At 47.4% G+C, this 14628-nt stretch overlaps 1 protein-coding gene across 2 annotated transcripts; it reads left to right on the top strand.

The window, feature by feature from the left end:
- The first annotated feature begins 9382 nt into the window (after positions 1-9382).
- LOC125535826 (phosducin-like protein 3) lies at positions 9383-12158 on the top strand. Of its 2 annotated transcripts, none has more exons than XM_048698897.1 (4): positions 9383-9678; positions 9987-10130; positions 10968-11176; positions 11776-12158. In XM_048698897.1, exons 1-4 carry the CDS (start codon positions 9437-9439, stop codon positions 11907-11909), a joined length of 729 nt encoding a protein of 242 aa, XP_048554854.1. In that variant the 5' UTR covers positions 9383-9436; the 3' UTR covers positions 11910-12158. The 2 variants fall into 2 exon arrangements, with proteins under 2 accessions (XP_048554854.1, XP_048554853.1); XM_048698896.1 differs by having other exon boundaries at positions 11749-12158.
- Positions 12159-14628: the final 2470 nt, after the last annotated feature.

Raw genomic sequence — 14628 nt, 5'->3', positions numbered from 1 at the left:
GGCTGTGGAATTCCTATATCTACCAGCCCTCCAAATGTCTGCTCGATCCGACCGTCCAAACTCCGGGAACCTTCCGATTGGTGCATCACTTTTCGGATCTGTTTTCTGCGTGAATACGGATCCGACACGAATTCATGTTTCTTTATGAACGTGATATGGGACAACCTTCTTAAAGAAATTTGCTCCTAGGGTATTGTGCACTGTTTTTAAACATGTGCCCATAAAATTTTAAGCCTCCTCTGAGGTAATCTTCACTATCATGCTGGTGTCAAACCAGTCCGGCAATACTGCTCCACGGCTGCCGACCTGTGCTAGACACGTCGTCGCCTTTTGAGCCGGGCTCAACTTCTTCGGATCATCATCTCGGCGAGCGAACAAGAGTTCGGAATCACCAAGGATAAATCATCACCAACATAGCCGCCCCACGGATTACATGGAGCGGGAACACACGCATCACCGCATGGTCACTTCATCAAACCGGCATTGACCGCGTCACAAGTTACGACCAGCGTCGGCATGGCCGCACTGTTGCTTCTTCAAGCCGATGTCCATCACGCCGAACTGCTTCAACACCTCGGCTGACACGGCAGCTGCAACGTCTCCTTACCGACCTGCTCCGTCACCTCGGCTAGACCGAGGGCTTCACCATCTCTTCATCAACTTACTTCGGAGACTTCGGCGTCACCAGCCGACCAGCTTCATCACATTAGCTGGACCACGGGCTTTTTCTCGGCGAGCCAACCTTTGCTAGCATCGCCATGCCACCGCTTCATCACCCATCAGGCAATGGGTGTGCGGGTCGAGCCCTAATTTTGGGAGTAACCTTTCTCCAGATTGCTACAACAGATAAACCAGGTGCTATTAATCCTAGTATTTTTTTTCTTGCTTGGGTTTATTTTTCCCAAGGAATTATTACTCCGGTTTGTTTCAGCATCTATACACAGGTCTATCAAATGGTGGCTGTATTAACAACGGTGGCGTGGTGGTTCGGTTAGTTTCCGTATATAGTTCGGCAAATGCCGCATCCGGAACTCAGACCGGCCTGCGAATTCGGGCTTGGCTACGCCTTCACCGCGTCACGCCGACGCCCTGCATCGACATGACTTCGACGCCAGGCCACATCTCTTTTAATAAATTATTTTTGCGAAAAGCAATTATACTTTTTGGACCGCACTATTTTATGTGTGTAGGTGATCGACTTCGACCGCGTCATGTGGTCTCTTCGGCAAGCCGACGCCGTCGTCCTAATCGGCGTAAATTGGCTCGCGTGATCACCTTGTTGGTCGTATTGCCATACCGACGCGTTCGGTTGCCTCGGGGACTTCGGCATTGCCAAGAGAGCTCTACCTCATTGAGTGTTCGGCGCACATGCCATATTTCTTTTATTACTCACTTTGCATAAATTTTTGATTATGCAACATTTTTTATTATTCCTATTATCTCCGGCTTGCACTATTTTCTGTGCACGGGTAGATAATCCGGGCAGCGCTATCACCGCGGCGTACCGATGTACCACGTCACCTCGGCTGACCGGGAGCTTCGTCATCACTTCATTAACACATGCTGGGGGCTTCGGCGTCACACTGCCGGCCTGCTCCGTCGTCGCGGTCGGACTGGGGTTTTCACCTCGCCCATCGACTATGATGTGTCACCACTTCATCAAGCCAAGTTCTTTACTCAGACATCTCGGGACCGGCTTGGGGGCTGGGATATCGTCCCGCCACAATCTCGACCTGCGTCATCAACATCGAACACATTAACTAGCTAAGTTGCCTTCATGCTCAAAGTTTTAAATTTTTAACTTGTGTTTGGTTCGACCAAGCATTATACTTTTTTGGAAAAAAGTTGCTTGTAAAAAATTTCCTTGTCCAAACTTTGTTTGTGACGCACAAATTCAAATACCCCATTTATTTGGGGGCTTCCTTTATGAAGCTTTTCCTCTTGCATATGATTATACTTGTACGACTTCGTTCCTTGTTCGTGTATTACGCTGCAGTATGCACCATATTGACTTAAGCGATTTGCAAGTTGGGTTGCCTGGCTCCTGTGCTTATCCCTACTTTCCCGATTGTTCGGCTAGGGAGTAGAGGGAGCACCTCTACGATTGTCATGACCGGGTCCTCCGAGCTCTGACCTTAGACTGGGTGAAGCTGAAAGCTAGCGCTCTTATTGTTTTCAATCATGGTCGGCACACAACGGAACTCATGAGTACACAAAATCTATTGCACAAGTCTCATAGTAATAATGAGCACCGAAGAAAGGTATCGGTGGGGGTACTATTTTCTTCGAAGATGCTTCTTACACTTCGTTTGTAATATAGCATAAGTTCCCTGAGCGCGCTTTGTCTGTTACAGCCTTATGGCCCGGTTGCCTGGTTATCGGATGTTGGGGAACGTAGTAATTTCAAAAAAAATCCTACGCACACGCAAGATCATGGTGATGCATAGCAACGAGAGGGGAGAGTGTGATCTACGTACCCTTGTAGATCGACAACGGAAGCATTATCACAACGTGGTTGATGTAGTCGTACGTCTTCACGGCCCGACCGATCAAGCACCGAAACTACGGCACCTCCGAGTTCTAGCACACGTTCAGCTCGATGACGATCCCCGGACTCCGGTCCAGCAAAGTGTCGGGGAAGAGTTTTGTCAGCACGACGGTGTGGTGACGATCTTGATGTACTACCGTCGCAGGGCTTCGCCTAAGCACCGCTACAATATTATCGAGGACTATGGTGGAAGGGGGCACCGCACACGGCTAAGAATATGATCACGTGGATCAACTTGTGTGTCTAGGGGTGCTCCCTGCCTCCGTATATAAAGGATCAAGGGGGGGTGCAGCCGGCCAGGAGAGGGCGCGCCAGGAGGAGTCCTACTCCCTCCGGGAGTAGGATTCCCCCCCCTTTCCTAGTTGGAATAGGATTCGGGAGGGGGAAAGAGGAGAGAGAGAAGGAAGGGGGGCGCCGGCCCCCTCTCCTTGTCCTATTCGGACTAGGGGGGAGGGGCGCGCGGCCCAGCCCTGGCCACTTCTCCTCTCTTCCACTAAATCCCACTAAGGCCCATATACCTCCCGGGGGGTTCCGGTAACCTCCCGGTACTCCGGTAAAATCCCGATTTTACCCGGAACACTTCCGATATCCAAATATAGGCTTCCAATATATCAATCTTTATGTCTCGACCATTTCGAGACTCCTCGTCATGTCCGTGATCACATCCGGGACTCCGAACAAACTTCGGCACATCAAAATGCATAAACTCATAATATAGCTGTCATCGAAACCTTAAGCGTGCGGACCCTACGGGTTCGAGAACAATGTAGACATGACCGAGACACGTCTCCGGTCAATAACCAATAGTGGAACCTGGATGCTCATATTGGCTCCTACATATTCTACGAAGATCTTTATCGGTCAGACCGCATAACAACATACGTTGTTCCCTTTGTCATCGGTATGTTACTTGCCCGAGATTCGATTGTCGGTATCTCAATACCTAGTTCAATCTCGTTACCGGCAAGTCTCTTTACTCGTTTCATAATACATCATCTCACAACTAACTCATTAGTTGCAATGCTTGCAAGGCTTATGTGATGTGCATTACCGAGAGGGCCCAGAGATACCTCTCCGACAATCGGAGTGACAAATCCTAATCTCGAAATACGCCAACCCAACATGTACCTTTGGAGACACCTGTAGAACACCTTTATAATCACCCAGTTACGTTGTGATGTTTGGTAGCACACAAAGTGTTCCTCCGGCAAAAGGGAGTTGCATAATCTCATAGTCATAGGAACATGTATAAGTCATGAAGAAAGCAATAGCAACATACTAAACGATCGGGTGCTAAGCTAATGGAATGGGTCATGTCAATCACATCATTCTCCTAATGATGTGATCCCGTTAATCAAATAACAACTCTTTTGTTTATGGTTAGGAAACATAACCATCTTCGATTAACGAGCTAGTCAAGTAGAGGCATACTAGTGACACTCTGTTTGTCTATGTATTCACACATGTATTATGTTTCCGGTTAATACAATTCTAGCATGAATAATAAACATTTATCATGATATAAGGAAATAAATAATAACTTTATTATTGCCTCTAGGGCATATTTCCTTCATCGGAAACATTGTCGATATTCTCGACAGGTGGAGTACATAACACTTTTCGGTCCTTGACCGAAGAGGGAGAAGCCGACGGTCGGTTAAGACGCGTTTAAAGTTCGGGTGAACAAAGATATGATATTAGTACTTCGGTACATACAATCATTATACATAAAATTCTTTTACCCAAGTCACTTGGGGGCTCTTAAATTTATATGAGTCGTTTTATAATAAGTGTTCTTCTTCTTAGTTGTTGCAAAGTTTTTATTACTATTATTATTCATCACTTCTTTTTTCGACACGAGTGTGTGGTCACTAGCCGAGGAGCCTAATTTCTCTCTCAAAGCTGCTAGAGTTTAGTTTGCTAAACTGGCCTAATGAGAAGTACTCCGCCTTCGGGATAGGAGGTTGAAGCCGTAGGCTAACCCGCTTGGAGTCTTGAGATAGGATGTGTCATGTTAAAGCACGACAGAGGCACTCTTTTTTTCTAAGACCAATTTTCGGATTGGCACCGAACACTTGATCTTGTTCGGATGTCATGTTTTTACTGACTTTTTTGGTTTTCCAAGCTTTTGGCACTTTTAAACTATTCATGTGTTTTCAGCACAAGTCTTGTAGTGCAACGCCGGACACCTTTAGAGATTCGGCAAAAACATTCTCGGATATTGCTATATATGCATCGGTTTCGAATTGTGTCTTCGGTCAATAGTTGGGTTGCCCGGCTCCTGCGCTTGCCTCCTACGTTCCGCTTTGTTCGGCTAGGTGTGCAAAGGGAGAACCACTGCGATTGTGCTTCCAGCTCACATGGTTAAGCACCTCAGTGGAGAAAGCCAAAATCTGACTGTCACAATAAGTGTAAACTGGTCAGCGATCCGATGATTGTGTTATATGATGGGCCATTCATAACATTGGCCGAAGTGTTTACGGCTTGACCTCGACTGTCACTGAACACTACCGGGGGCTAGTAACTGGCCTCCCAAACTAAATCCTCAATATTTTGCTCTTACATTAGAGCTGAGGTTTCATGATCATGCTTAGCATGACAACCCAAAGAAAGGAACCGCTAGCGGGACTATTTTCTTTGGAAGACATTTCTTATGTTAAACAGTAATATAACATATCTCTCTACGTACCTTTGTTTATAAAATCGTATGGCCAGTTTGCCTTGTTTGTCGTAAATCTTTGCCCTCATAAAGGCTTTATAAAGTAGGACAAACACTCCTCGGCTACTGGCCGAGGAGATTGAAGCCGATGGTTGGTCAACAAAGTTTTGTACAATGCGGATCCGAGCATTAATGACGTAAAGTACTTGGATACATAGAGTCATTACACATAATTTGTGATTTTACTATGGATATCGATCCTTAATTCGGCCACCCGTGCCCGCGTTAAGGCTCGGGGGCTACTGGGCTTTGGGCTTATTACTTACAAATATTAAAGGGGTACATCGATCCCCTGATCTGATGTTGCCACCCGACCAATGTCTCGGGGGCTACTGCATTGCCTATCCAATGCATAAAATTTTAAGTGCAATACAGTTTCCGAGGAGATTTTGATCCCCAGGTTGGTCAGCCGCACCCAACCTGAGTCTTGAGGACTGAGCACGCCGCTTTTTGTGTCCCGAAGTATTCTGCCGAGCTAGGACTTGATCCTCAGGCCGATTTTGCAAATCAACCTGAGTCTCAGAGGCTACTGGGATCAGCGGTCTTACGTCATCCTTCAGGGGCATCTCGGGTTTTAGACCGTTACACACCTTGAGGGCTACTGGCTATATATCTCGGTAGAGAATAAATTGCACCAATCAAAAATATTGACAAAAAATCGGCCCACAGTCGGGGTGGTGCACCACCTCGGAAGCAGTCCGGCCTAAAGCTCGGCGCTAGTGGCTGGCTCCATAGAGGGCATTTCCGGCATTAAGCTCGGCTAAACTCCTTCAACTTTTTTGAACCAAGGTGATTTATGATAGTCCGGCGTTGGAGCTTGGACATAGTCCTGTGTTGGAGCTTGGACATAGTCCGGCGTTGGAGCTTGGACATAGTCCAGCGTTGGAGCTCGGATACAGTCCGACGTTGGAGCTCGGATACATTCCGGCGTTGGAGCTCGAAAGCGGTCTGGCGTTGGTGCTCGTCTGCAAAAGATACCTCGAATGCAGTCCGACGTTGGAGCTCGGACGCAAGAGGACACTGCCTCCCGGGAACAACTTCAAACCCGAGGTGTGGCATAAAAATAACAAGGCATTGATAAAGGCCGAAAACTTAAAGGGGCTCCTCGGATACCCGACGTATAAACTCGTCGAATGCATTTCGGCGATCCTCAAGATCGAAGATGAGAAAATTTGTTGAACCAGTTTTCAAGACTGACAACCGAAGATGAAGAATAGTTCGGAAGAATCGAGGAGCGTCCCTAACTTGAAGACCGGTTCAGGGGGCTACTGACGGTGTCCTGGACTAGGGGGTACTCAACACGTCATCTCCCAATCTGTTAGATTGGGCCGAGGACCCCCATGGCCGTATACTCATGGGCCAGTTCGGACAGCTGCCGCATACATGGAAGATTCCACAAGACTTGGTGATCAAGACAAGGACTCCTCCCCACCGGCGTATTCGGCTAGGACTCTTGTTATCCCAGGCCATTGGTGCATTATATAAACCGAGGCCAGGCTAGTCGATAGATAACATATACAACAATCATAATCATAGGCTAGCTTCTAGGGTTTAGCCTCTCCGATCTCGTGGTAGATCAACTCTTGTAACCCCTATACTCATCAATATAAACAAGAGCAGGACGTAGGGTTTTACCTCCATCAAGAGGGCCCGAACCTGGGTAAGCATCGTGTCCCCTGTCTCCTGTTACCCATCGATCCATGATACACAGCTTGGGACCCCCTACCCGAGATCTGCCGGTTTTGACACCGACAAGGCCCAGAGATACCTCTCCGTCATACGGAGTGACAAATCCCAGTCTCAATTCGTGCCAACCCAACAGACACTTTCGGAGATACCTGTAGTGCACCTTTATAGCCACCCAGTTACGTTGTGACGTTTGGTGCACCCAAAGCATTCCTACGGTATCTGGGAGTTGCACAATCTCATGGTCTAAGGAAATGATACTTGACATTAGAAAAGCTTTAGCAAACGAACTACACAATCTTGTGCTACGCTTAAGATTGGGTCTTGTCCATCACATCATTCTCCTAATGATGTGATCCTGTTGTCAATGACATCCAATGTCCATGGTCAGGAAACCATGACCATCTATTGATCAACGAGCTAGTCAACTAGAGGCTTACTAGGGACATGTTGTGGTCTATGTATTCACACATGTATTACGGTTTCCAGTTAATACAATTATAGCATGAACAATAGACAATTATCATGAACAAGGAAACATAATAATAACCTTTTATTATTGCCTCCAGGGCATATTTCCAACATTGATTTCTTCCTATCCATCACCATTGTTTCTGTGGGTAATGGTCAGTCCACCTCCTTCTGGGCCAACCTGTGGCTACCCAACTCCACTGACACCCTGGCGGTTCGTTTCCCAGCCCTTTTCTCACACTGCAAAGCGGTAGTCTGCCTTTGTGGCTCGGTGCTGGCTTCTACGGAACTTAACCTAGACCTCACAAATCGATTATCTCATGCGGCTGAACGTGATCTGGGGGAATTGCGTGCTATTTTGGCAACAGGTAACTTGAATTTGCAGATACAGGACACGAGGATTCGCAAACACGGAGGCAAACCTCTTACAACCAAAATGGCCTATTCGATGCTTTGGCTAGCACAACCGATCGACCAACTCGCTCCTACCATTTGGAGGAATTATGAGCCGAATAAAAGCAGATTTTTCATTTGGCTTGCATGCAAGGACCGTGTGTACACCAATGAGAGACGCTTCCGGAGATCAATCGCCACCTCAGATGTGTTCCCATTCTGTGGTGCTTGTGAAAGTATCACTCGCCTTCTTATTTAATGCCACCTATTGTTAACTCTGTGTGATGAACTCCAGAGCCTTCATGATGGACGGCCAGATAGTCTGCTGGATGTTTGCCTGGGTGCAACCACCAACAAAGTGTGCTCTACTGTGATCATCGTCGTGTTCGGGAATACTTGGAAAAGGCGGAATGCAAAAGTATTTAGAAATGAAACTTGGGGCATACACTGCATTGGTCGAGTTGCAGCGGGCGATCTAATGCTCTGGTCCATCGGTGCAAGAATGCTCAGAGACAATCTCTGCTCAAAGACTGGGGATCAATGTTGTTCCACCTGGCCACGAGATTATAGGCCTTATGTATTTCCTTTAAACTTCTTTTACTTCCTCTGAACTTTTGTTATCCCCCCCTCCTCTTGTACTCCTCTGCTCCTCTCTATAATTGTTTTCGTCTTGGAATATATGGTTCAGCGTAAGCCCGCTGTTGACGCGTAAAAAAATGATGCAGCTTTGCTCTTACTTTGAATATTCCTTCCAATTTTATCTGTTTTTGAATAATTCTGTGCTAACCATCTTCTGTAGTCACACTTTTTTATTGCAACCAAACACTACTCTTTTTTGGCTGTAAACAATACCTCAAATCTTCCCAATTCACCGCATCACGAAGAACCCTAACCTCCAACCCCCACATTTCACCAACAAAAATATATCTCGAGCCGCAAACACAACAACGAGCAAAATCGAAGGAGAAGAGGGCAAGGGCAGACGAGGAGGAGGAGCTCATCGTGCTTTCGCGGCCTCAGAGGATGGTGTCGTTGGCGAGATGACCAACCGTCATCTCCGCTGCCCCGAAGAATGATCTTCTCCCGCTTTGCTTCTTCTCCTTAGTTTTGGTTCGCAATCAGTGGCACCGTCTCATCCAGCGGAAAGCCTCTATATGAATGACAAGCGGGCCCAACCTGCCACACGCGGATCCAGATCCCATGCGCAATAGCGTCTAGCGCGAGTACGTGGGGTCCACCTGTCAGCCGATCTCTTCCATTCTCTCGCCTCCTCGTTCCCCTTCGGCATTCTTAGGCATAACTCGGGCCGGGTTGGGCCTAACAAAGCCCAAAGCAGAAAACCTAGGCATGGGCCAACCGTCAGGCCTAGTTTTTCGGCCCAAGCCCGGCCCATCAGTCAAAAAGCTCATCAGGCCTCGGGTCGGGCTTCTTTCTTAAATTGCAAATACAACAAGCCCAACCCAGCCCGGCCCGACCATTGGGCTCAAAATCTAGGCCCAGCCCCGGCCCATGGGCAAGGTCGGGCCGTTCGAGACGGCCTGCCATGGCCAGGTATACTGGCCTTCCGCTTCTCCTGTCCCGATCTCTCTCTCGCTCGCTCGCTCGTTCGAGGCTCGGCCATGGCGGACTACCACTTCGTGTACAAGGACGTGGAGGGGGCGACCACGCAGTGGGACGACATCCAGCGCAAACTCGGAAACCTGCCCGAGAAGCCGGAGCCCTTCAAGCCGCCGCCCTTCGCCCCCAGGGTCGACGCGGACGAGCAGCCCAAGTCCAAGGAGTGGCTCGACGCGCGCGACCCCGACGAGCTCGAGGAGCTCGAGGACGACCTCGACGATGACCGCTTCCTGGAGCAGTACAGGTGCGCCCCCTCTCTTTTCCCCATCGGCCTCGATCTAGTCTCCCGCACGTCTGGTGATCCATGAGATGTGTTCCACTAGTGCTTTTCGTGATTGGTTTGACCCGAATTACACGGTAGGATGGAGGTAATTCGTGTGATTTCCACAGAAATCTGGTCTGTTTCAGTTGTTTTTGATCTGGACTCGGGGCACTACTGTACAATTTCAGTTGTTTTGGTACCACTTGCGAGAAAGTGTCGTTCTGATCCATGGAGCCAGAAATCCATGTCCATCAATTGTCTGATGTTTTGATGTTGTGGTGTGCTTACAGGAGGATGAGGCTTGCAGAGCTCAAGGAGGCAGCAAAAACTGCCAGATTCGGCGCAGTACAGCCCATCACAGGCTCTGATTTTGTGCGTGAGGTTTCGCAGGCTCCACCGGATGTCTGGGTTGTGGTCTTCCTCTACAAGGATGCGTAAGGCGAAATTCATCCTATTTACGATATGATGCCCTTCTTCTGTCAAAAACTACACCAAGAAACAGCTAATTTTTTTATGGGCATGTAAGTAGAACTTTATTCGTAACTAAGTGTCGAACTATACATACTCCCTCCGCAAAGAAATATAAGAGCGTTTAGATCACTAAGGCCCTGTTTGTTTGGGCTTTTGCTTCTACGGTTTGTTTGAGCTTTTATGGCTTTTTGGCCAAAGTGGAAATGCTGCAAAAGCAGAAGCAAAAGCCCAAACAAACAGGGCCTAAAGTAGTGATCTAAATGCTCTTATATTTCTTTACAGCGGGAGTGTTTGTTATGTTGATTAAAAATGGCAGCTTGAAAATGAGTACTATCTACTATGGTTCTTGGAATTTGTTATCCAGAGATATAATTGTGTTGAAATAGTTTTGGCAAAATCTGACCTTGTATGCACGTGATTTTTGAACTACCATTTCAAAATAAACAAGATAACCTAGCTTAGCAAACCATACCACACCATGATATTTTTCCTCTTCTTTTCTACTTCGATTTACTCCACACGCTCTCCGCAAACAGAACAGGTTGGATCCCATCTTTAACTGCACAGAGCAGCAGCCTACGAAAAGCCCTGTGCTCGTATTTTGATTTATACTCATTTTGACTGGAAACTGAAGGATTTTAGGACATTATGCCCTATGCTTCTGTGAGACGTTTGCAGTGCTTCTGCTTTATATGCTGTTTAACTGTTTCCCAGAGGTGCTTATAATACAGAAATGACTCTAGGAAGAAATACTACCTCAAACTGTTCATTGTCTGAGACTTCTATGGATCTTATCGCAGGATACCAGAATGTGGGCTGCTTGAGACTTGCCTGGAGGAACTGGCGCCGAAATATGCAGAAACCAAGTTTGTTAAAATTATTTCCACGGACTGTATTCCCAACTACCCAGATAGAAATGTTCCTACAATACTGGTGTACAACAACAGTGCTGTCAAAGGGACTTATGTTGGTCTACAGAAGTTTGGTGGAAAGAAATGCACACCTGAATGTAAGTTGTACCACACAATCAGTTTCCACTATCTTAGTTCAAGTTACTCTTCTTTCTTTAGTTGGTTGGGCAAAAATATTGTCAGTACACACCAGTAGACTGTGTGCGTGTGCGTGTGCGTGTGCGTGTGCGTGTGTGTGTGTGCGCGCGCGCTTAAAGTTGCAATTAGCCAGTCGCACGATACAATTCGCAATTCGGCTTAACGTGACTATAATCTTTGACCTTAGGATGAGGTTTTTTCCCTTCGTACTAAGAGGAAAACATGTTCAGGGCGACAGGCATGTCTACGGTGAATATATGGTCCTGCTGTATGTTTGCCTTGCATCATATGACAAACAGAAGAAAAAAAAAATCGAGGGAACAAATTTTAGATGAGTGCCTAACACAGTGGCATGCCTAGTTCACAGTTATGCTGCTGTTACCATTAAAATCGAATATGTCATGTGAATAAGAAACGACAATGGATTTCTTGCTCACTTAAATTACACCGACTGATGTGAGCGCACGGAATCTTTAAGTGTCATGCACGGTCTTCCGCTCTTTATGCTAGACTTCCATTCTGTTTATTCCAGCTGTTGCATTGGCGCTTTGCCATTCAGACCCAGTACTGAATGATGGACAAGGTGGTGGCGATTCATCCCGTAACAATGTCATGGAAGGCGTTCGCAGGAAGTTCATAGAAAAGGTTGTCTCCCAGCTTGAAACGCAAGAAGACGAAGATGATAGCGACTAAAACTTACTCTTTTCTGCTAGTTTTATTTTAGCTCGGTGATATATCATTTTGATCCACGGACAACATTTGTCTCGGCTTTACTAGTCTTATTTGGTTGTCTGTGTGTGGAAAATCTGGAAGCTGTTTTAATGAGGTTCTGTATAAACTTTGTCTCGGTAACTTGCTGCGATTCACGTGGCCGGTGGTAATGTATCTTGGTGTTCTGGTTCTGAGAGATGATTATGGAATATGAAACGGAGAAATTCGTCAGTGGAGATGATTTTTTTTGCGTTGACGCAAACTGCACACATTTATTCTGGGATTTTGTCTCTACTGCACATAATTTCTGAAGAGAAAAAATAAAAAGGACAATGCTACACGTCTGCCGGATGATAAATTGATTACATCGGTCGCCTCGCTAGCCGTCGGATGCTGCCCGAAACAGCTGTCCGATCTACCGCCCCAGCCAACTGAGGGGCTTTACAACAAGGACCTTGTTGCAAAGGTCCGTCAAGACAACACTGTTGGCCCGCCATGGCACGTTGCTGGTGGTCGGAGCTGTCGCGCCTCCTCCCGCCCAGCACCCCGAGCAGCTGCCTCTACTCCAGCACGACAACGACGAGCTCTCATGTCGGGCATTCCTTTGGCGATTTCTGCAACTGAAGCTATGTTTCTGAAACATGCGTCGTGTTGCAATGCTTGGTCTCGCACGCTCTAACGCGGAATGCTCCTCCAGCGCTTTATGCAACCGGGGCTATGTTTTTGAAACAAGACCCATATTGCAGAAGAAAAAATATTCATCATCAAACCTTTTTTCTTCTTTCTGAAACATGACCTTTGTTCCAGGACATTCTGAAACTAGATCCTGTTGATGAAAAAAACTTCATCACCAAACCATTTTTTTCTTTCTGAAACAAGACTAGACACAAAGCAATAGACCTTGCTTTGTGCAATTAGGGTGACTCAATTCAACATTTGTGTATTCATTACCCCTTCGCTCGTTTTATATGGCGGTGATGTTATAGTGATTACATATTGTTGATGAGGTGAGGGGAAAGGCCTCATTAATACTCGCTCCCATGTAAGTCTGGCCATCTTGTGGTGTGTAATTTTGGTGGCCAGGCTTTATCGTCTACTAGCATTTCAAATAATGAGACTTCTTCATTGACTCCTTTCGAAGGTGCTCATAAATGATAGGATGTGATGTATATGCGTACACTCATAAAAATGAGCATGTGAGCGTCTCTGTCTATGTTGTGTTTGTGAAAAAAGCTTCGTAGGTTTGGCAAAGCAAACCACCATGCCAATCTCCTTTCAAAAGAAAAAAAACTCCTCGAAAAAGGAGTGAAGTGAACCATTGGATGAGTCTCCCGAGTCGCTCCCCTCCCGGGCGGCTCTGGAGGCCCTTTCCCATTGATCCCTAGTAACTCCTTCGATCTGTGTCTCCTGCCATCACTGTCACCGATGCCGTCGGCGGTGGCGGCGCCCACCCCATCAAAGACGGTGGGCAGGGAAGGTGCTTCCTCGACAGTATCACAAAGGGAGGAGGTAGGACATTGTTTGAGGGCATGGGGCGGCGCGCCTGTCTTGGCCGGTGCCTGAGGACCCCGTCGGAGTGAAGGGAAGGTCGTGCCGCCGCCGTGGCCGTCTTCGACTTTGTGTGGTGTGTGATCTAGGTCACCGGGTCTCGATCTGGGCTGCAGCGCTCCGAGGCCATTGGGGCCCAGTCAAGGCTTGTGCTGCGGGGGAAACTGACTGTGTCCCTGGGCACGCCGGCGACGACCTGCAAATGCGAGCTAGGCTGCCCTCTCCTCTTCTGTCGTTCCTGCTTGGTGGTGACTCGCGGCGTGGGGGCTTGCGAGAGTCTTCAGAATAATGGTGGTGGTCCTAGCATTCTTCTCGCATCAAGGCAGTGTTTTAGTGTGTTTGCTCCTCTTCGATCTACCCATCAGATGTGTTCTGGATCTTCTACCAGAGATCTTCTTGAATTGGCGTATGAAGCTTCTGGATATCTGGATAGGATGGAATCCAGTCATGCGCACACATATCCGCCCGGGTGGCTTCACGATGGTGCGGCGCGAAGCTCCGATTTGTTGTCGAAACCATGGGACATGTGGGCATCTCAATTTCCATGGTGTACACTGCGGTGGAGAAGGTCATGGCGGCTGAGATTGGAGGGCCAATGTTGGCGGAGGGGACCTTCGACGCGCTGAAGATTTTGCTTCAGGGGGGCCGATGATCCATTTTGGATCTGGTAACTGTGAGCCCGGTGTTGATGATTTGCAGGAGCAGACTTGGCAAGTGGGGGGGGGGGGGGGGGGAAGCACTAGAGGAATTCAAGTTTGGTGGCGCTCCTCGAGTGCCGAGTCTTGACTTTCATGGTGAAAACCTAAGGTCTCACCTTTATTGGTTGTGTCTGGCAATGGCTTTATTAAAGGAATCGTTTTGAGAGTTCATACTTTTTCCATGGTGAAAACTTAAGATCTTTGATAGGGCGAAGACAGCGCTTGTGCACTGTTTTCCTCCTTGGAGGCGTGGCCTTTGGAGAACGTATTCCGGGTGTTGTCTTTGGCGGTAGTTTGTCGAGTTGTTGCTGCGAGGAGTTGATTACCGTCGTGGAACCTATTTTTAATTCTTTTTTTCTCTTTCAGGTTGTGTGCATCCTGAATGTCGTTTCTGACATTTTGTTGGTGTAGAGACTTGATGTAATTGATATTTCCGTGATACTAATATATTCCTT

This window comes from Triticum urartu, chromosome 2, assembly GCF_003073215.2.
Source record: "Triticum urartu cultivar G1812 chromosome 2, Tu2.1, whole genome shotgun sequence".
NCBI classification, from domain to species: domain Eukaryota; kingdom Viridiplantae; phylum Streptophyta; class Magnoliopsida; order Poales; family Poaceae; genus Triticum; species Triticum urartu.
This window is presented reverse-complemented; position numbering and strand designations above follow the sequence as displayed.